The 21334-nt window shown below is 42.0% G+C and overlaps 1 protein-coding gene across 1 annotated transcript in view; it reads left to right on the top strand.

The window, feature by feature from the left end:
- Window positions 1-6856: 6856 nt before the first annotated feature.
- Window positions 6857-21334, top strand: part of Amd1 (adenosylmethionine decarboxylase 1) — a gene marked incomplete in the record, with an annotated part of 16035 nt that continues 1557 nt past the window's right edge. The window contains 9 exon segments of the mRNA XM_029555733.1: window positions 6857-7282; window positions 15624-15710; window positions 16742-16852; window positions 17966-18087; window positions 19250-19292; window positions 19775-19919; window positions 20030-20122; window positions 20217-20372; window positions 20972-21334. Of these exon segments, the coding sequence (XP_029411593.1) occupies window positions 7173-7282; window positions 15624-15710; window positions 16742-16852; window positions 17966-18087; window positions 19250-19292; window positions 19775-19919; window positions 20030-20122; window positions 20217-20372; window positions 20972-21112 (1008 nt within the window).

Here is a 21334-nt window from a genome sequence, read left to right as displayed (position 1 = left end):
GTTCTGGGAAAAAACAAGCAGTCAATCCCAATCCCAGTGGATGGCAAGAAATAATAAAGATTGGGGAAGACATTAATGAAATAGAGACTAAAAGAACAATATGCAAAATCAACTAAACAAAGAGTTAGCTCTTTGGGAAAGTTAATAAGATTGACAAACCTTTAGCCATCTGACAAAAAGGAAGAAGGAGAAGACACACGTTAGCAAAATTAGAGATCAAAAGGGTGTCATTACAATAGACTCCAATGAAATACAGAACATTACGGGGCTGGAGAGATGGCTCAGCAGTTAAGAGCACTGACTGCTCTTGCAGAGGGCCCAGGTTTGATTCCCAGCGCCCACATGGAGGCTATGAACCGTCCTTAACTCCAGTTTTGGGGGAATCTGAAGCCCTCTCACATACATGCAGGCAATCCAGAAAAAAAAAAACAAAAAAAAACCAGAACATTATTAGAGCTTACTTGGTAAACATATACTCTAAGACGCTGGAAAACCTAGAAGAAACAGAATTGCTAAATGTATATCATCTACCAAGTTAAAGCCAGAAGCTACAAATAATTTAAACACACTCTTTGCAAGCAATAAGACAGAAGCTGTGATCAAAAGTCTTCCCTTGCTGGGTGTGAGAGCTCATGCTTTTAATTTCAGCACTAGGGAGGCAGAGGCAGATGAATCTCTGTGAGATGGAGGCCAGCCTCATCTACATAGCAAGTTCCAGGCCAGCTGGGGCTACAGGGACACAGGGAGACCCTGTTTCAAAAAGATGGAGATGGGTGGGGGGGGAAGGCCTTGCCTCAGGGGCTAGAAGGATGCTCAGCAGTTAAGAGGTTAAAAGCACTTACTGGTTTTTCCAGAGAACCTGGGTTCAGTTCCCAGTACCCACATGGCAGCTAACACCTGCCTTTAACTCCAGTTAGAGGGGACAACACTTCTTCTGGTCTCCAAGGACACCAGGCGTGTACATGGCACATTTACATACATTCAGGCAAAACACTCATACACATAAAATAAAAATAAAATCTTAAAAAAAAAAAAGTTTCCTAGCTGGGCGTGGAGGCAGAGGCAGGTGGATCTCTGCGAGTTTGAGGCCAGCCTGGTCTACATAGTGAGTTCCAGGCCAGCTGGGGCTACTGGGAGACCCTGTTTCAAAAAGACAGAAAAAAAAAAAAAAAGTTTCCCCTCAAAGAAAAGCCCAGGAGTGGACAGATTCACAGTTGACTTCTATCAAATTTTCAAGGAAGAGCTCATACCAATTCTTCTTAACTTACCTCACAAAATAGGAAGGGAAGTAACATTACATTTTATTGCCCGGCATGGTGACACATACCTTTAATCCCTTGCCCTTGGGAGGCAGAGGCAGGAGGATCTCTGTGAGTTCGAGGGCAGCCTGGTCTCCATAGGGAATCCAGGCTAGCTGGGGCTACAGGGAGACCCTGTCTCAAAAAGACCAACAAACAAACAAACAAATTACATTTTATTTATTCTGTTGGAGGCACATAGCATGGTGCACATGTGGGGATCAGAGGGCAATTTAACAGCTTGCAGGTGTCAATTCTCTTCTTCCACGGTGTGGGTCCTGGAAATTGAATTCAAGTTACTCAGGCTTGGCAGCAAGCACCTCTACCATCTTGCTATCTTGCCCACCTGGCACCAGAATCTTACCAAGGATTTCCCGTTTTTTTGCAGTGTGCCTACCTGATGACCCACCCACCTTCCTTTATGTCTACAAATGCTTATGTAATCTCTTTACTGGAACAATATCTTTTGCAGAGCTCATGTTAACCTGAGTTTGTTCTAGAGTAGGTATGGTCTTATCTACTGGCTTGGAATAAACCACTTACTTATTTCTGAATTTTTTTTTTTTATCAATACACAAGCAAGCAAGCACATGACCATGCATGAATTATTCTCTGCTCTATGGATGTAACTGCCTTTCAGCTCCTGCTACTATGACTTCTTTGATATGATCAACTGCAACCCGGAATTGTAAGCCAAATAAACCTCTTTCTCTCCTAAGTTGTTTTTGTCAAGGTATTTTATCACAGCAACAGAAATGAAACTAGTACTGCTGAGTTAAGAAAACTGTCTTTTAAAAGTGTGATGGGAAACCTGTGGAGAATTTTTCTAAGTAGCATAATTGGCTTGTGTTCTAAAAACATCACTTGCAGCTCTGTGGTAAACCAACTGAGGTGATGAAGTGAAGGCAACAAAACTAGTTACTGCGAGAACCGAGGGAGTTTATTTTAGGGCTCAAAGTATGGTGATGGTAGAAGAGAAGATAGAGAAAAGAGGCAGATTCTTGAAATATTTTGGATGCTTGACAAGCCCAGAAGGAAATGGAGTTAAGAGTAGATCAAGGCCGCCTTTGGGTTTGTGCAACCACTATTAGAGATGATTCTTCTAGATCATGAACAGGCAAGAGTACAGGCAGAGGTCAGCCAGGGTGCTTGAGGACCAGACTTTTGTGTTTTTGTGGGAAGGACAGATTTTGCTATGAAAGAAACTACTGCTTTAGGCATGTCAGCTTCTACCTGCTGGTTCAGCATTCAAGTAATCAGGTGGGCAAGTGCCTCAAAGGTCTGGAATTCAAGGGAAATGTCTAGGCTAGAGAGAGAAATTTGAAAAGCATTAATATATAGATGAATCATAAAGATACAGACCGGATGAAGTCGGTCATCCAGGAAAGAGTATAGAAAGAAGGCAGAGAAGTGAAGAGTACTTGCAGTACTGGGGAGAAAACCAGAGGTACAAAGAAAACCAAAGAGGAGAGCTATCACAAGAGCCTGGAGAAATGTATCAAGAAGAAGTGCAGGGGGGCAGTACTGGAGAGATGGCTTAGAGGTTAAGAGGACTGGCCGTTCTTACAGAAGATCTGGGTTCAGTTCCCAGCATCCACATAGCAGCTAACAACCTCCCATAACTCCAGTTCCAGGGGATCCCGTGCCCTCTTCTGTCCTCCACAGGCACTGCATGACACAGGTGCACTTACATACATGCAGGCATGATACTCATACATACACATAAAATTTAAAAAATATAAAATTAAAATCAAAAAGAGAAATAGTAGTTAGACATGGTGACACATGCCTTTAATCCCAGAACGCAGGAGGCAGAGGCAGGGGGATCTCTGCAAGATGAAGGCCAGCCTACTCTATATGATGAACTCCAAGCCAGCTGGAGCTACAATGAGACCCTGTCTCAAAAAATAAATAAAATAATTTTAAAAACAAAAATAAGAGATAGTAAACTAAAAAAGAAGAAAGGGTAGGGCTGGGAAGGTAGCTCAGTGGTAGAGAATCTGCCTAGTATATATGAGGCCTTAGGTTCAATCCCCAGCACTGAGAGGAGAAGAAAAAAAAGCCCAGTTAACTGTACCTGTATCACAAGCTGTTGAAAGATTGAATAAAATGACAACTGAGGTCCTCCATTGAGCCACTAGGTTTGACCACATGTGAGTCTTGAGAAATATCATTTTATTTAATTCTTAGGGGAAAAAAATCCACTTGTAGGATTCGAAGGAGCAATGACAAGATAGAGATCGCAAATTTGAATTTATCTGGTTTTTAGGGAGTTTTGCAGAGAAATCGAATGATGGTATAAGGGAGAAGTGTAGCCAAGTAGAGCTTTAGAATTTGGGGTTGGAGGTCCTGCTGGAGTCAGTGAGTAAAGCTGCTTATTGCCAAGTATGATGACCTGAGTTTGATCCCCAAGACCCACGTGGTAGAAGAAGAGAACTGACTCCAGCAAGTTGTCCTCTGACCTCCACATACAAGATGTACACACACACACACACACACACACACACACACACACACAAATTTTTTAAATTAGAAGAAAGAATTTGGGGTTGGAATTGACATTGGGTTGTGGTTCAGTGGCAGAGCACATGTATAGCATGAGAGAGACTCTGGGCTCAATCCCTAGCCTCCCTCCACCCAAATTAGGTAAGATCCCAATAGGAATGATTACTAAAGAAAATGAGTGAGCTGATCATGTCAGTGTACTCCTGTAATCCCAGCACTTGGGAGACTGAGGCAGAAGGGTCCCAAGTTCAATATCACCCCCTAAGCTGTATAGTATAAATCCCTATGTCTGATCCTTAGGACAAAAAAAAGTAGAAGATGGCAGTCTTATATGCAAAATGCTATGTTCACTAGCATGAACATTTTTTAAATTATGATTATTTTAAATATTTTATTATTTTTATTTTTTATGTGTATGCGTGTATTGATTGCCTGCATGTAGGTAAGTGCACCCATGTTGTGTAATGCCTGCGGAGGACAGAAGAGGCTGTCAGATCCCCTGGAACTGGAGTTACAGACAGTTGTTAGCTGACATGTGGGTGCTGGGATTCGAACCCAGGCCTTCTTCAAGAACAGTCAGTGTTCTTAACCACTGAGCCAACTCTCCAGGCCCAAATTATGATTATTTTAAATTTTATTTCATTTCTATGTTATGAGTATTTTGCCTGCATGTATGTATGTGTACCATGTGCGTACAATGCCTGCAGAGGCCAGAAGAGGGTGTTGGATCCCCTGAAACTGGAGTTATGGCCTCTCAGTTTGTTGCTATCATGTGAGTAGTAGTGGGAACCAAGTCTTCTATAAGAGCACCCAGTGCTTTTAACTCTGAGCCATCTCTTCAGTCCTTCAATAAGCATTTTTTTAAAAGTGGGAGAAGACTGTCACTGAAAGAAAGAAACTAACGAGAAAGGAAACTAGGAATGATAACTTTTGGACATACTCAGTTTAGTGAGATACTTAAGCAAATATTAACTAACTTAGCTATAAGTACAAGAAATTGGAGCCTCAAAATAATAATGGTCCTTAAGTGAAACAATGCATTATGGGAGTTGGAGAGATGACTCAGCAGTTAAGAACACTGGCTGTTCTTGAGGAAGACCCAGGTTCGAATCCCAGCACCCTACAACTAACAACTACAGCTAACAGCTGTCCATAGCTCCAGTCCCAGGGGATCCGACACCTCTTCTGTCCTCCAGGCATAGAACGACACGGGTGCACTTACCTACATGCTGGCAATACATGCATACACATAAAATAAATAAAATATTTTAAAAGAGAAACAACACATTTTATAAAGAATCAATGCAATTCATAGACCCTATTTAAGTTATCCTATATCAATTTAACAAGGATTTACCTTGCCAAGATTCTTGGCACTTTTATTAACTTAAATTGCATTGGGAAAAAGTATAATAGTAATTGAAAAAGCAACTAATTATAAGTAATTAAAAGCCATATAATGTTTATACCACAATTAGTGTTTGTGGTGGTTTAGTAGGCAGTCTTCATTTCAATAAACAGCCATCGAATAATCGAATAGCTTATAAAACACAGAAATACTCCTTTAATCTTTATTCCAAGTATAACAACCACATTCTCCTTTAATTACTATTATAATAAAATAAGTAACATTTATTATATTTTGCCCCAATCCCCAGTTTGAGTTAGATATTTTTAAAAAACATAGCAAAAGTAGTGCATATACCTGCATCACCACACAGCTTCTTTCAACAAATTTCATAGAGACATGGATCCATGTTCTTTCAGGACAAGAACTACCTTGTTGGTTTGTGCAAATTAAATTTCATCCCTGTGCTTTTCAGTGGATTTTTCTTTAAAGATAACAGGGAAAGGCCACTTTGTCTTGTGACAATGGTAATTTCTTTGTTTTGTTTTTGGCTTTTTCGTTTGTTTTTTTGAAATAGCGTCTCCCTGCAGTCTTAGCTGGCCTGGAACTCACTATGTAGACCAGGCGGACCTCAATCTCACAGAGATCCACCTCCCTCTGCCTCTACTGGAATTAAAGGTGTGTGCCACTGATATTTTTATTTTCCCCAGTATTTCCAAGTTAAGTTGTAACTTTGTTACCACTTTTTGCTACCTCATATAAAAACTGACTTATACTTCATCATTAGTGAAAACTCTTGGAAATCAGTTATATTAATTTCCGTGAAAATCCTTCTTAAGCATTTGAGATAGCACTATAAATTTGAGGGGGAGGATTTGAGAGGATCATTTTCAATTAGGTCATCACATCACATCACTTTAAGAACTAGTTCCTAGAAATAGTGACCTGATGAAACACAGGTTGCTCAAGGTGGCTGCTGCACTCAGCCAGCCCTGAAGCTAGGCGAGACACGCGGTGGGAGGTAGGTAGAGCCAGAGCCCTCCAAGGCTGGGCGCCACGTTGCTCTTCCCTTTTGAAAAAGGAAGACAACGCTTCTGGCTATTGTGTAAACCGGTCGAGAACTGCATTCATTCTCGCATCAGATAAAGCAGGACCAGAATTAAAGCGCATTCCAATTCGACTCCAGGCAACATGTACGTCACCGACAAACACTTAAGTTTTATTGCCTTGGCTGAGTTCGTCTGGAGGAAACCCTTCAAAGAATGGCTCAAAACCTCAGCAGAACGGGGAACTGAAGGGGAGGATCAAAGCCACCACGCCAAGCCTGCAGCAGCGACCACTCCTGCTGACCCTCGCTCTGACACTCCCGCGCGTTCTCGGCGAACCAGTTGTTAAATGCCGCGCGGTACAGCTTGCCCGCCTCTGTTCCAGCTCTCCCCACCCACTCTGCATTCAACCCCACATTCCCAAGTGCCTCGCAGGACAACAGTGCCGTCTCCCGCTCGAGGGACAGCAGTAGCTCCATCTGCAACCCAGCGCCCAGGTCCCTGCACTCCCAGTAGGCCCGTTGCCAGCCAACCGGCGCGCGCGACGTGTGAGTGACACGGAGCTTCCCCTATGAACTCTGGGGGCGGGGTATGTCGTCACTTCCTTTCTGGGCTGCTACCTTATATAAGGTCGGCGTTCACGCACAGCCCTCGCTTACACAGTATGGCCGGCGACATTAGCTAGCGCTCGCTCAACTCTCTCTAACGGGAAAGCAGCGGACTACAAGAGACTGAACTGTATCTGCCTCTACTTCCAACAGACTCACGTTCAACTTTCGCTCACAAAAATAGCCGGGAAAATTTTATTATTCCTTTTTTTAAAAAAAAGTTAATATAAAATTGTAGCAAAAAAAAAGGAACCTGAACTTTAGTAACACAGCTGGAACAATCCGCAGCGGCGGCGGGAGCAGCGGGAGAAGAGATTTAATTTAGTTGATTTTCTGTGGTTGTTGGTTGTTCGCTAGTCTCACGGTGATGGGAGCTGCACATTTTTTCGAAGGGACCAAGAAGCTGCTGGAGGTTTGGTTCTCCAGGCAGCAGTCCGAAGCAAGCCAGGGATCTGGGGATCTTCGCACTATTCCGAGGTGGGTGCCCGCGGCTCTCCTGGCAGACGGGGCCTGAGGGTGGGTCTCTGCCGCCTGAGAGGCTGCGGCCGATCCGGCTCCTGCACCCTTCAGGTGGGGCCAGCTCGGCGGGCGGGAATCGCTGCTGCGGCCGAAGGCACGGGGTCTAGGCGAAAGACGGCGTCCACGCGGGGCGGGAACCGGCTTCTCTCGCCGCCGTCGTCTGGCCGGCAGTGCCCTGGGGGAGGGGAGGAGGCCGGTGCGGCCGCGTGCTCAGGTAAAGTCCCCGGCGGCTCGGCGCGGGCCTCCCGGCTCACCCGCAGGCGGTCGGGGCCTCGGCTGGGGCGCGGGGCCGCGCTGTGTCTGTGGCAGGTGTGGGCCTGGCCAGGAGGGGGGCGGCGAGCAGGCCTCCAGCCGCGGTGTCGGCCGCGTGTGGCGCTCGGGCGGCTGGATTGGGCGGGAGGGGCCGTGTCGCAGTGGCTGGGCCCCTCCGCCGCCCCAGCGAGCTCTGCAGCAAAGCGCCTCGGCGGCGGACCCTCCGCCTGCTCCCCAGGCTCCTGACCTTGGGTTGTGTAACCTGTACCTAGTCGGGATCTGGGCAAGAGCGGGCTGGCGGGGGTTTGCGTGGACGGGCTCGGCCGGCCAGGGACCTTAAGCTGGGTCCGAGGAACCTGAGGCCCCACTCCCGTCCCGGCAGTCACGCGTCAGGGCGTCCCTAAAGGGAGCTTCTGGTGGTCTTTCTATAGAGATCGAGTCGCACGGGCGACACCGAGAGAGCCTGGGCCCAGCTCCCGGCGAGGTGACACCCAGCAGCGACCCCAGGCTGCCTTTTGGGGTCCCCTCTTCGGGTTTCGCCGTGCTCCTCGCACTAGTGCGACTAGGGTGGCGGAGGGACCCGCGTGGCCCGTTTCATTGAGGGGCCGACCAATGAGCTTCTGGCCCCGGCCGAAAGCCTGGCCCCAGGGTGGGGACCAATGGGCGTTTTAGGAATGTTGCCTGCGCTGAGCAAACGTCCTCTGACAAAAAGCGAGAGGAGAATCCCGGCGGCCACGTGCTGCCGAGACTTTAAGGCAGATAGGGAAATGCAGTTCATTTCAGTTATGAACATCATTGTAGGGAAAAAATATAGCCAAAATATAACAGCTCTCGCTTTGCCAATTTCAGTTGTAAATACTTACACAGTTCATTTTCTCATAATAACTATAGAGAAGCTGCTTGCTTTTCCTATTGGACTATAGGCGTTAGGAAAAACCAGGGCTATCCGGATTGTTAACTAGAAAATCTTGGCAAGAATTGTCTAAGGAAAGAAGAAATAAGTTACAAAGAGGTTGGGAAGCCTAAAGAAATTTGTAGCACACATTTAATAAAGGGAAGAATTTTGTTCTCCCCAACCCCTTAGTCAAGAATGCCAGAGGATTGACGTTAGCTGATTAAAATGTCTCCTGAGTAGAAGAGGGGAGAGAGAAAGGCCTTTTTGAAAAGGCAGCCTGCTTTTTTAAATGCTTCAGAACCACATTTAGTTTGTACGTAACCAGCAGATGAAATTTTTACTGTTTCAGTGTGATTCTTAAAATGATGGCAAAAGTTAAACCTCCAAGAACAGAATATTCTGCTTTGTATACGATTTAATGCCACATTTTATAGACATTTAGCACTGGTCAAACCACTATTGGAGGAAGTCTGACCACCACTCCACAGCTTAGCCTGAAAGCTAAGCAAGTAGTAACTGAAATCTGTCATTGGGTGGAAGGAAGAGGTTCACTGTTAACTATTCTCCAGTGACCAAGCAAGCAAGGGTGCACTAGTCTTGTTACTCACTATGGAGCTTTTTTAAAAGTCGGGAAAATGGTCTGTGGTTGATAAATCACCTAAGCTCAGTAACTACCAAGAAGGCATCATTTGGAGGAGCCAATGCTTTGTTCCTGAAATGGAGATATTGCAGTGGGGAGAATTAGATAAATTGTAATATATTGCTTTTGAATTTTTTTTCCTTTTTTTTTGAAACCAAGACTGGAGAAATGAACAGTATTAGAGTCTAATATAAAATACTGTTTATTAAAGATGTCATGGCAATTTGATGTACAGCCGATAATTTTATTCAGAGAGGCAATATGGTCACTGTAGTTTTAGCTTTTCTCCATACTCTTTTACAAAATAATCTTGAACTTTGTTTTATTGGGTAGTAAAAATTTGAAAATAAAAGATAAGGATGCTGTGGGAGAGTTCCTAGAAAAATTCCTTTCCAAAACTGATGGAAGAAATAGAAAAATTAACAATAGTCCTATGAAAATGACAAATTGAATTAGTCGTTAATTATAAAGAATTTTCACATCTACCAAGAAGTAGAGAGAACACTTTGACTTACACCCTCAGGTCTGGTAGTTTTTTTTTTTTTAGACAGAGTCCCTATAGCCCCAGCTGGCCTGGAACTCCTTAAGGAGACCCAACTCATTGATTGCAGAGATTCACCTGCCTCTGCTTCCTAAGTGCTGGAACTATGGTGCCTGTTTTTTAATGTGAGTGTATTGCCTGCTTGTAAGTGCACCCATGTTGTGCAATGCTGTCCAAGGTCAGAAGAGGGCGTCAGATCCCTTGAATGGTTGTTAGCTGACAAATGGATGCTGGGAACCAAACCCGGGTCCTGCAAGAGCAGCCAATGGATGCTCTTAACTTCTGAGCCATCTTTCCAGCCCCAGCCCCACCCCTACAAATCCACTCAGTCTATTTATTTGCATTTGCCAGAGAAAATAGCAAACATCTCCATATAAAGACAAAAATTTTCTCTCTTTTTTTTTTAATATTTATTTTATGTGTATGAGTGTATTACCTGCTTGTATGTGAGTGCGCCTGTGTAGTGCAATGCCGCAGAGATCAGAAGAGTGCTTCAGATTCCTCTGGAACTGGAGTTAAGGACAGCTCCTTGTAGCCACCATGTGGGTGCTGAGAATCGAACCCGGGTCCTCTGCAAGAGTAGTCACTAGTGCTCTTAACCGCTGAACCATCTCTCCAGCCCACTGGGAACCTAGTCTTTAACAGCAAGCTATCCCTCCAGCCCAAAGACAAAAATTTTCATAGTAGCTTTGTGATAACCCCCAGACTTGGAAAGAACTCCCTATTTTAAAAAGCACCTCCACAAAATGTTTTAGAAGGAGTGCACTTTTTTTTTGTCTTGTCTTGTCTTTTTGAGACAGGGTCTCCTCTCTGTCCTGGAACTCACTATGTAGACCAAGCTGGCCTTGAACTCACAGAGATCTGCCTGCCTCTGCTTCCCGAGTACTGGGATAAAGGAGTGCACCACCACGCCTGGCTAAATCGTGCATTTCTATAAAACTAGGAAATGCAAACTAATCTGGTAGGTCAGTGGTGGAAGAGAGTGTAAAGGGAGCCATGGATAGCGATAGTATGAAGGCCCTTTTAAGGATGCGTTGCTGGTTGATGAACTCGGTCTCTTCATGTTTATAAAAGACATTTCTTGTATTTTCATATCTTTTGGGATATACTCTGTGAAATACTTGAAGACTTGGATTAGCATATTCTTTCTCTTCTGTTTTTAGTTTTTGAGACAGTGTCTTCTGTAGCCTTGGCTCTGTTGGGACTTAGTTTAGCCTCTGCCCTCCAAGTGCTAGGATTGTGGGCATGCACCAGTGTCGGTTCTGGTTGCACCTCCCTGTAATCTCAGCACTCAGGTTAAAGGACTGGTAAGATGGCTCAGTTGATAAAGGGCTAGGACCTGAGTTTGATCAATGGAACCTTACGTGTAGAACCAAAGGTTAAGAAAAACAAAACAAAACATACATTTATAATACCTTACAGAGGCAGAGACAAGTAGGCTCTCAGCCAGTGAGAACCTGTGTGCAGAGAAGTGGACAGCATTTCTTTTGGGGGTGGTTTTTTGTTGCTGTTGCTGTTGGTTTTTTTTTTGTTGGTTGTTTTTGATAGGATCTCTCCTTGCACCAGCTGACCTGGAACTCCACCTGCTTCTACCTCCAGAGTGCTGGCATTAAAAGCATGTACCACCAGGCCTGGTTTCTTTTCCCTCTTTTTTTTTTTTTTTTTTTTTTGGTTTTCAAGAAAAGATCTTGATCTCTCAAAGGGAAATCTTGACTGGTATGTCCTGGGTTAAATTATGTTTGAGGGGCTGGAGAGATGGCTCAGCAGTTAAGAGCACTAGCTGCTCTTGGAGAGGACCCAGTTTCCATTCCCAGCACCCACATGGCTGCTAGTAACTGTCCATAACGCCAGTTCCAAGGGATCCGAGGCCCTCTTCTGACCTCTTCAAGGCATTGCACAACATTGAATAAAATATTTTTGTTTAGATCTCAGTTTAGATATGTACAGGTGTCTAAAGAAATGATCTGTGCAGATTTCTAAAATACACTTAACCTCACAGAATATTTCAATTTAAAATATAACTGGGCTTGGTGGCACACACCTTAATCCTAGCACTTGGGGGAAGGATCTCTGAGAGCAAAGGTCAGCTGCAGTGGTATGTATAGTTCTCTACATTTGAGACTTAGTCTCTAAACAAAACAAAGAAGAAAAAAAGGATAGTTTCTTGGTTATTAAACTTGGTGAGAAAAGATCATTCTCTGACTATAAAATCTTTCTGCTTTATAGTTCACCAGACCTTAAGCTGTTTTAGTAATGAATTGAGTTTAACTGGGAAATTCTAGTGGAGGTGAAAAGGATATATGCTTTATTTGGAAAATTAATTAGATACATTTTTGTTGTTGGTGGTGGAAGTGGCATTTACAATTGGTGGGATATTCTTAACCTGCTTTTCAAGTTTTATAAGCTGTGATTTTCAGTAAAGGATTATTGCTGTTGCAGGTAGAAAATCACACCCTCAGCATTAACATTCAGCAATTCATGCCTTATTTGACTGCATCATTGCACAGAATTTCAATTTAGTCATTTACACTGAAAGAATTTACTGTGCATTGCCAAACTTTTAAGTGTAAATGTTTAGAGTAGAAAAGCTTCCTAGGTGGACATGGTGGCCCAGCACTTGGGAGGCAGAGGCAGGCAGATCTCTGTGAGTTCAAGGCCAGCCTGGTGTACATAGTGAGTTCCAGGACAGCTGGGGCTACAGGGAAACCCTGTCTCAAAAAGACCAAAAAAAAAAAAAAAAAGCTTCCTATTGAGGAATTAGGCTTCTCACTGCATTCCTCACACTTTAAAAACAGTTTGAATTGTGGCTTCCAAACTACCTAGCTGTGATTTACACGTGCTCTAGCATGTGATAGGATTTATTTTTCTAAAACTATTGTGAATAATGCTGCTATCATGATTACATAGAAGTACAAGTATTTCTGGGCTGGAGAGATGGCTCAGCAGTTAAGAGCACTGACTGCTCTTGCAGAGGACCTGGGTTCGATTCCCAGCACCCACATGGCGGCTACAAACCGTCCTTAACTCCAGTTCCAGGGGACTCCGAAACCCTCTTCTGACCTCCACAGCATTGCACAACACGGGTGCACTCACATACATGCAGGCAGTACACTTATACATAAAATAATAAAAAAGAAAAAAAAATTTTTTTTTAAGTACAAGTATTCTAGACCCAGCTTTCAGATTTTTGAGGAACTTCTATACTGTTTTCCATGACAGACTACTTTTATTTTGAAAGTATCTGAATTTTGGTTGGAATTCAGAGCCTTGTTTATGCTAGGTAGGGACTCTGTTACTAATCTACAATCCCAGTCCACCATTTTCTGTTCTGTCGTCAGTATGCATGAATTCCAATTCGTCTGCACCCTTGCTAATAATATGTCTTATAGTTGTTGATCGTAGTCATCTAAGTAGTGAATCTGAGGCAGTATCTTCTTGTGGTTTGTTTGTAGCCCAGACTGGCCTCCTACTGCCTTGCCTCCCTGTACTGGAATACAGGGGTGGTATACTTTTAATTCCAGCAGTCAGGAGGCAGAACAGGCAGATAGATCTCTGTGAGATGGGGGCCAACCCGGGCTACATCGTGAGACTTTGTCTCAGTATAAAACAAAACAAAAAACAGTTGGACATTATCATCAACCAAATGGCTATGAAGATATGCTTATCTAAGAGCCAGAATGCTCAAAAAAGAAAAGGTGGCAAGAAAGATAAAGGTGAAGAGGTCCATATAGTACTCTACATGTACATAAAAGAAAGGTGAAGAGCCAGCTACTGAAACAGTTGGCTATATTGGCATGTTTCTATGGGAGAGTATACCTACTTTTATTAAATAAAGTCTTACTAGAACCTACAGTACACACCCCCCTTTATATAGCATTTATGGTTATTTTTGCCAGCCAAAGGCAGAACTGAGCAGCTGAAAGCTTCTTGGAAAAATTGCTAAGTAGCTTTTTGCAAAAAGTGTGCTGACTCTTGTTTTAGAGGAAAGTTTTTCCCATTTTTTTCTGTCCACATAATGGAAAGTCAAAAGTGCTTTATATAGTTGACTAAAGTGTATGTCTGATTAGAATATCATATTGGGTTAGGTAATAATGATGTAAGATGCTGCTTTATTCCCAGACACATAGCACTGAGATTTCTAGCCAATATTATGAACTGTTTTGCAGTGTTGCTTGCATGTACGTGTGTTTAGGGCTGATCATTTTGTTAAATATTCACCCCAGGGTGGGATCTCATGAAACAGCCCCCAAGTCAACTGGTGTGCCATTGTGCATGCAGGTCTTGCTTGGCAACCATATTGTTGAGATTTCATGGGTACACATTCTAGAAGACACTAACAGCAGTGTCCTGATCCTCTGCCTCTTACAATCTTTCAGCTGCTACCTCTTTTGCAGTGTTCCCCCAGTCTTGGGTATAGGGGTTGTATTTCAGGTGTACCAATTGGAGATGGGCACATCATGGTCAGTGATTCTCTGCAGTTTGACTAGTATAAGTCTTAGTGATTATTTTTTACTTTTATGCCAGCTGTTTGAATTCTTTTTGGGGCAGGTAGCCTTTTAATATGCAGATCATCTAGCCTTGAACTCTGCCTGCCTCTGCTTCCTGAGCTCTAATAGGTGTCTAGCTCATGCCTGGTCCCCAAGTGTTTTAATTCTTATTGTCTAGTAGATAATTTTGATAAGATTCTCAGGTTTTCATTTATATCTGGTTATTCCTTTAGGAATATTTTTGAAATATTTGAATTGTATGTAAATATGAAATTCAAAGATAGTACTTAGTTGCCTTATGTAAGAAGACTTAAAAATTTAACCTTGTGTTATTTGGAAATCAGTCTCATTTTCTGAGGCAGGTAGAGTCTCATGTAGATCAGTTTTCAAACTTTAATTTCTGATTCTCCTGCTTCAGCCTCCCAAGTGCTAGGGATTACTGACTGGCATGCACTACCATACCTGGCTTAGAAGTCTCTTCAGTCTTAATTACATTTTCTTTTTCTTTTTTTGGTCTTTTTGAGACAGGGTCTCCCTGTAACCTCAGCTGATCTGGAACTCGCTATGTAGACCAGACTGCCTCCTGAGTGCTGGTATTAAAGGTGTATACCACCATGCCTGGTGCACCATATTTTCTTGATTAGAAAACACAGTTTCTATTTTTGGAATCAGATTCTTTGTGTGGTACCCAGACTGGTCACAAGTTGCTAGTCCCAAATGATACTCCTGCCTTAACCCCCTAAATAACTGGGGCTACAGCTGTATGTGTCTAGCTTCTCTGCCCGCCCCCTTGTATCTTTTTATTTGAAAAGTTAAAAATGCTCAGTGAAATGTGATTTGTTTTTAGATTGGTGATTAGCTGGCAGTTTGATGGAAGGAAATAATATCTAAGAGTAACAAATTACTTTTGTCATAAAACAGTTTTCCATGCCAGTTTGGAAAATGATGGTAGTTTTGAGTTTGGCCCATGCTAACCTGAAAATTGCAATCCTCCCCATCATTCTCTGGGTTTTGATTATTAGTTGTGTGGGGGATGATTACTTGTGTGTGTCTCCTTGGTCAGTGAACCAGAGCCTCATACATACATACATACCAGGCAAGTGCTCTCCTACTGATGCACATCTCCAACCTTGAACTTCTTAAGTCAGTATTGAGAGTTAATAGTTTTCCTTGGTTTATGGGCTTTTGGGTGTCTTATATAAATGGCTTATTTTACATTTTTGCTTTTTTTTTTTTATAAATACAAAGTATAATTTCCTATTCTTTTTCAGATAGCAAAATATATCCATCTTTTGTCCAGCTGTGTTAACACAGGCTATTGAAACAAAGTAAATGTTGATATTCATAGGAGAAGCTGAGGCGATGTAAAGTGGTATGACAAGAAAAAGTAGGAAAGTGTGGTCTGACTGGAAAACTATATATGGGAGCAGGTTTTTTAAAGTAGGCAAGTACTGTTACTAATTTCACTTTCTGTTAAATAATAGATCTGAGTGGGATGTCCTTTTGAAGGATGTGCAATGTTCAATCATAAGTGTGACAAAAACTGACAAGCAGGAAGCTTATGTACTCAGGTAAGTTCTATAAACAGGTATTAACTATCAATTTGCAGTCCTTCTTAGAGCTTTTAAAGCCTTGCCTAGTAGCTTTTCATGATGGTTGCCATGTTTCCCTCAAAGTTAGCAGTAAAGTCTGATGAAAGAAAAGTATTGTGTTCTAACACTCCCATCCCTGATCCCTACCCCAGTTTGAAAATTTCCTTCATTAATAATTGGGTTACTGCGTTGGTGTACAAAAAGCCATTAACCCTTTTTAAAACATTAGATAATAAACTTTAATCAATAAATGCTTTGAATATATAGCTTTACTAAGATTGGGCTTGACATGCAGCCATTTGTCAAAGTGCTTACTGTGCACTGTTCCCAGAGTATGTCAAGTCATCCCTTGTAGAGCTTATTACCTAATGAAAGAAATGATGAGATGTTTGTCGAAAAAGCATGTGAGAGGGTTGAATTGTATGTGAGATGGAATGAGTATGTATTTAAATGATGGTAGGTATTTATCAGTGATTCTTTGTTGAGGTATTATGTATAACTAGACATCTGGAGGCATTAATAGCCATATGTTTGTGGTACGAAATCCAAAAAAGAAAGATTCAGTGTTCTCAAATGCTAGCACTCCTAGACTTGACAAATGCAAAAGGGAAAGGAGCTATATATAAGGAACTAATAGTGCTTTGCACCTAACTCAAGGCAAAAGAACCTGAACCTTGTTTTTGTATAGTAGAGGAAAAATGCACTGAAGTACATTATTTGCTTCCTTGAGATACTATTGAAAATTGCTAGCTAAAAATTATAAATGGTAGCCAGGTGTGGTGGCATATGCCTTTACCCAGCACTCAGGAGACAGAGACAGGCAGATCTCTAAGATTAAGGCCAGCCAGGTCTACATGGTGAATATCAGGCCAGCTGAGGCTACTGGAAGACCCTGTCTCAAAAAAGACCAAAAAAAAAAAATTTATAAATGATAATACAATAATAGGTTAATTGTATTCTCGGTAATACATAAATACTATAATGATCTTGTCATTGTTTTCCTATTGCAGTGAGAGTAGCATGTTTGTCTCCAAGAGACGTTTCATTTTGAAGACATGTGGTACCACCCTCTTACTGAAAGCACTGGTTCCCCTGTTGAAGCTTGCTAGGGATTACAGTGGGTTTGACTCAATTCAAGTAAGTATTCAGACACATTAAGGACTGATAAGCAGTAATTCCTTTAGCTTCTAAATTTAATTTTTTTTTTTTTATTTATGTGATTGGGTGTATTGCCTGCATTGTATGTAAGTGCACCCGTGTGGTGCAGTGCCCTCAGAGGTCAGAGAGAGTGTCAGATCCCCTGGAACTGGAGTTATGGACAGTTGTTAGCCACCATGTGGGCTGGGAATTGAACCTGGGTCCTCTCCAAGAACAGTCAGTGCCCTTAACAACAGCCATGTCTCCAGCCCCTAGTTTCTGAAGTGTAATGTATTACCTCATAATGGAAGTAAGGAATTTCATGAAGAACTGTCTAAAGCATAGCACGTAAATTGGGTAACTGACTTTAAAACAGATATTTGTGGGTCAGCGAGATAGATCAGTGCTGTGCAAGTCTGATGTTCTTGAGTTTGATCCCCAGGAGATCACATTAGAAATCACATTAGAAACCACCACTCGTAGGCCTGGTGTGCTGGCACTTTAATTCCAGCATTTGGGAGGAAGTGGATCTGTGAGTCAAGGCCAACCTAGTCTACATAGTAAATCTTGGGAGTTCGAGAGCAGGGGCCGGGGGAAGCTTTATGTAGTGCACACTTACAATCCCAGTGCTTGGATTTGAGGGGCCAAGGCAGGAGGAACTCATCTTTGAGGCCAGTCCAGTAGACATAGATTGTACTTTGTTTTTTTTTGCGGGGTGGGGGGGTGTTTTATTTTTATTTTATGTGTATGAGTTATTGCCTGCATGTGGGTCCTCTGCAAGAGCAGTCAGTGCTCTTAATCATTTAGCCATCTCTCCAGCCCATTTTTGTGTTTTTAAAGAATTGCTGCTCTATGAAGAAATGTGATTAGTCTCTGTTGTATGACATCAGTAGACAGGCTATTACTCTCTATTCTAGAATAAAAGAGTCACTGTAGTATTGTAAGTGTACATTAGTATAAGGTCAGTCAGGTAGCTAATTTGTATGCCTCAGTTGCAACTTAGGGATGGAGATTGTAGAATTTTGAGTTTGCTGTATGTAGAAAATAGTTGATTTAGAAAATGTTCTTAACCTGTTGAAGCTTGCTAGGGATTACAGTGGGTTTGACTCAATTCAAAGCTTCTTTTATTCTAGTAAGAATTTCATGAAGTCTTCTCACCAAGGGTACCCACACCGGAATTTCCAGGAAGAAATAGAGTTTCTTAATGCAATTTTCCCAAGTAAGTTTAAGTAGAAAAAAGTAAGAGGGTACAACCTTTTAGAGATTTTTGTGATATATGAGCATGTATATGTAAATGTAACACTAAATATTTCATAATCTCTAGATCCTATATATAAAATAATTTTTTAAATTTTCTTTTTGTCTTTTTGAGATAGGGTCTCCCTGTAGCCCTAGCTGTCCTAGAACTCACTATGTAGACCAAGCTGACCTCAAACTCATGAAGATCCGCCTGCCTCTGCCTCCCAAGTGCATGTGCCACCATGCCCAGCAAAATAAATTTTTAAGAGTAGCCAAGTGTAGTGGTGGGAGCTTGTACTACTTTCAAAGCCTTGCTAACTACTTGGCCACTGCCTCCAAAAAAGTAACACATAATTGCTTAAGCCAAATTGGCAATATTTTTTCCATTCTTTCATTCCAAGTTTTTATTATAGAGAATTAAAGATTAGGTAACTTAGCGCCCTTGCAAAGTCATTTACATACACAGATATAAAAATGAAAATATGAAGTCAGGTTGGTAGCATATGCCTATAATCCCAACAGAAGCAGGGGGATCTCTGAGTTCCAGGACAACCAGGGCTACATAGTGAGACCTTGTCTTCAAAAAAACAAAAACCAGTCTTGGGGCCAAAGGAGAGGTATTTGTAGCACAGTACTAGTGTGGTGGGAGACACCTACTTGGCATACTTGAGGCCCTGAGGCCAGCAATATAAGAAAAGAAAATCTTCTGACTTCTGCCAGTAATTTATGCCATCAAATACTACCCTTAGCCAGAGTGATGGATATTTGGTGCACTTTGCCCTGTGCTGGGGGAAGCCTTGAAACATTTTGGGAAGGAAATTTACATGAAATAGGCTTGTTAGAATAATAAACAAGTGACCAAATTCCATTCCCTATGTCAGTCTTAAGAGGCATAGTTCTCTCAGCCACTCAGATCAATACACAAGCACAAGTTTATCTTTCAGTGACCAGAAAAATGTGCTTTCAGAGCAAAGGAGGTAGGTGATCCTGCCTCTTGGAATTTACCCACTTCAATTTCCCATCACTGATGACATGTCTAATAGGTGCCAGATAGAATAACACTCCTAGTCATTGAGTGAGTGATAAAAAGACATCCTACTAGTTGTTTTTAATACTGATTTCTACATTCCCTTTCCTTACAGATGGAGCAGCATATTGTATGGGACGTATGAATTCTGACTGTTGGTATGTTTGTGATTTTGTGGATTTTTTTGTTGTTGTTGTTAACTATATATGGTTTATTTGACTAGGTCTGATGGCCCATGTTTGTAATCTCAGCTATTCTGGAGACTGAGGCATGAAGATCAAGTGTAAAGGATTAGAGATGTAGCTCGGTGGTAAGGGCGCATAGCGTAGGAGGCATAGTGTGTGTGAGGATCAATGATGAGTACTGCAAGAGTAAAAAAAGATTTGTTTTCAAAGCCAGGTGTGGTGGCGCATGCTTTTAATCCCAGCACTTGGGAGGCAGAGGAAGGCATATCTCTGAGTTCCAGGCCAGCTGGGCCTATAGGGAGACCCAGTCCCAAAATGACGAAAAAATAAATTTGTTTTGAAACCAAGTTGGAGTTTTTAAGAAGAGGTGGGTGTGGGCTTCTTGAAAGAGTCACTGTGACTTATTCTAAACTATCAGCTGTCACTGTTAGAGACTATTTTTTGCTTTTGTATAGGTACTTGTATACTTTGGATTTCCCAGAGAGCCGAGTAATCAATCAGCCAGATCAAACCCTGGAAATTCTGATGAGTGAGCTTGACCCAGCAGTTATGGACCAGTTCTACATGAAAGATGGTGTTACTGCAAAGGATGTCACTCGTGTAAGCATTTTCAAGAAAAAATTTTGCTGGATCTTACTATGTAAAAACTATCTTTTCTGTTTAGCTCAGTTCAGTTTTCAAATTTGGATCTAATTTGGTCTTTTTCTCAGGAGAGTGGAATTCGTGACCTGATACCAGGTTCTGTCATTGATGCCACACTGTTCAATCCTTGTGGCTACTCGATGAATGGAATGAAATCGGATGTAAGTAATTAAAATCTTTCTTCTGTCATTATTTATTTAATTTACATTTTCCCTTTCTATTACTAACAGCAAAAAAAAAACAACTTTTTCTAAGGGAACTTATTGGACTATTCACATCACTCCAGAACCAGAATTTTCTTATGTTAGCTTTGAAACAAACCTAAGTCAGACCTCCTATGATGACCTGATCAGGAAAGTTGTGGAAGTCTTCAAGCCAGGAAAATTTGTGACCACCTTGTTTGTTAATCAGGTAATTTGACTTTTGTTTTCATTTTCTTTGGCAAGGGGGAGTCATACTGGAACAGAACCCAAAGCTTTAAGTATGCTGGATGGGCACTCTGCTGCTCTACCTCTGATTCTTACTGACAGTAAAGTCTAAAAGTAAATGGGATAGTGACGGTTAGGACAAGATGTGCTTTGTAAGATACACTGAGTCACTCAGGTACACAGCAGTACTGTTTACTGAGCTTATTGGCAGATGGGGAAACCTTCTGTTGATTAGATTCTATCTAACATTATTTGTCCCATAGCCAACTAATGAGTCTAGTAGAAAAGAGAAGATAAAATGCCACAGTTGCATTAAAGTAGTGGGTTTTTTTTTATTTGTTTTGTTTTGTCTTTGTGAGACAGGGTCTCCCTACAGCCCCAGCTGACCTGAACACACTATGTAGACCAGGCTGGCCTTGAACTTACAGAAATCTTCCTGCCTCTGCCTCCCAAGTGCTGGGACTAAAGGAATGCGCCACCATGCCCGGCAGAATTTTTTTTTTTACTGCTTAACTATGTTGTTTGAAGATCTAGAGACCAGAAGCACAGAAATAACTAATGGTTATTTCAATTTTTCTCCAGAGTTCTAAGTGTCGCACAGTGCTTTCTTCACCCCAGAAGATTGAAGGTTTTAAACGTCTTGATTGTCAGAGCGCTATGTTCAATGATTACAATTTTGTTTTTACCAGTTTTGCTAAGAAGCAGCAACCACAGCAGAGTTGATTAAGAAAAATGAAGAAGAAAAAACGCAAAAAGAGAAGACACATAGAAGGTGGTGGTGGTGGCTGCTTTCTAGATGTTGATACTGGAGGCCGTGCTTTCCATGATCACCACCTCGTAGTTGCAGAAAGCCCTAGGTGTAATGATAGTGTAATCATTTTGAAGTGTATGCATTATTATATCAAGGAGTTAGATATCTTGCATGAATGCTCTCTTCTGTGTTTA

The sequence above is a fragment of the Nannospalax galili genome, unplaced genomic scaffold, assembly GCF_000622305.1.
Source record: "Nannospalax galili isolate Female #2095 unplaced genomic scaffold, S.galili_v1.0 scaffold646, whole genome shotgun sequence".
NCBI lineage: Eukaryota > Metazoa > Chordata > Mammalia > Rodentia > Spalacidae > Nannospalax > Nannospalax galili.
Note: the sequence above shows the minus strand (reverse complement) of the source record. Positions and strands in the feature narration are given on the sequence as shown.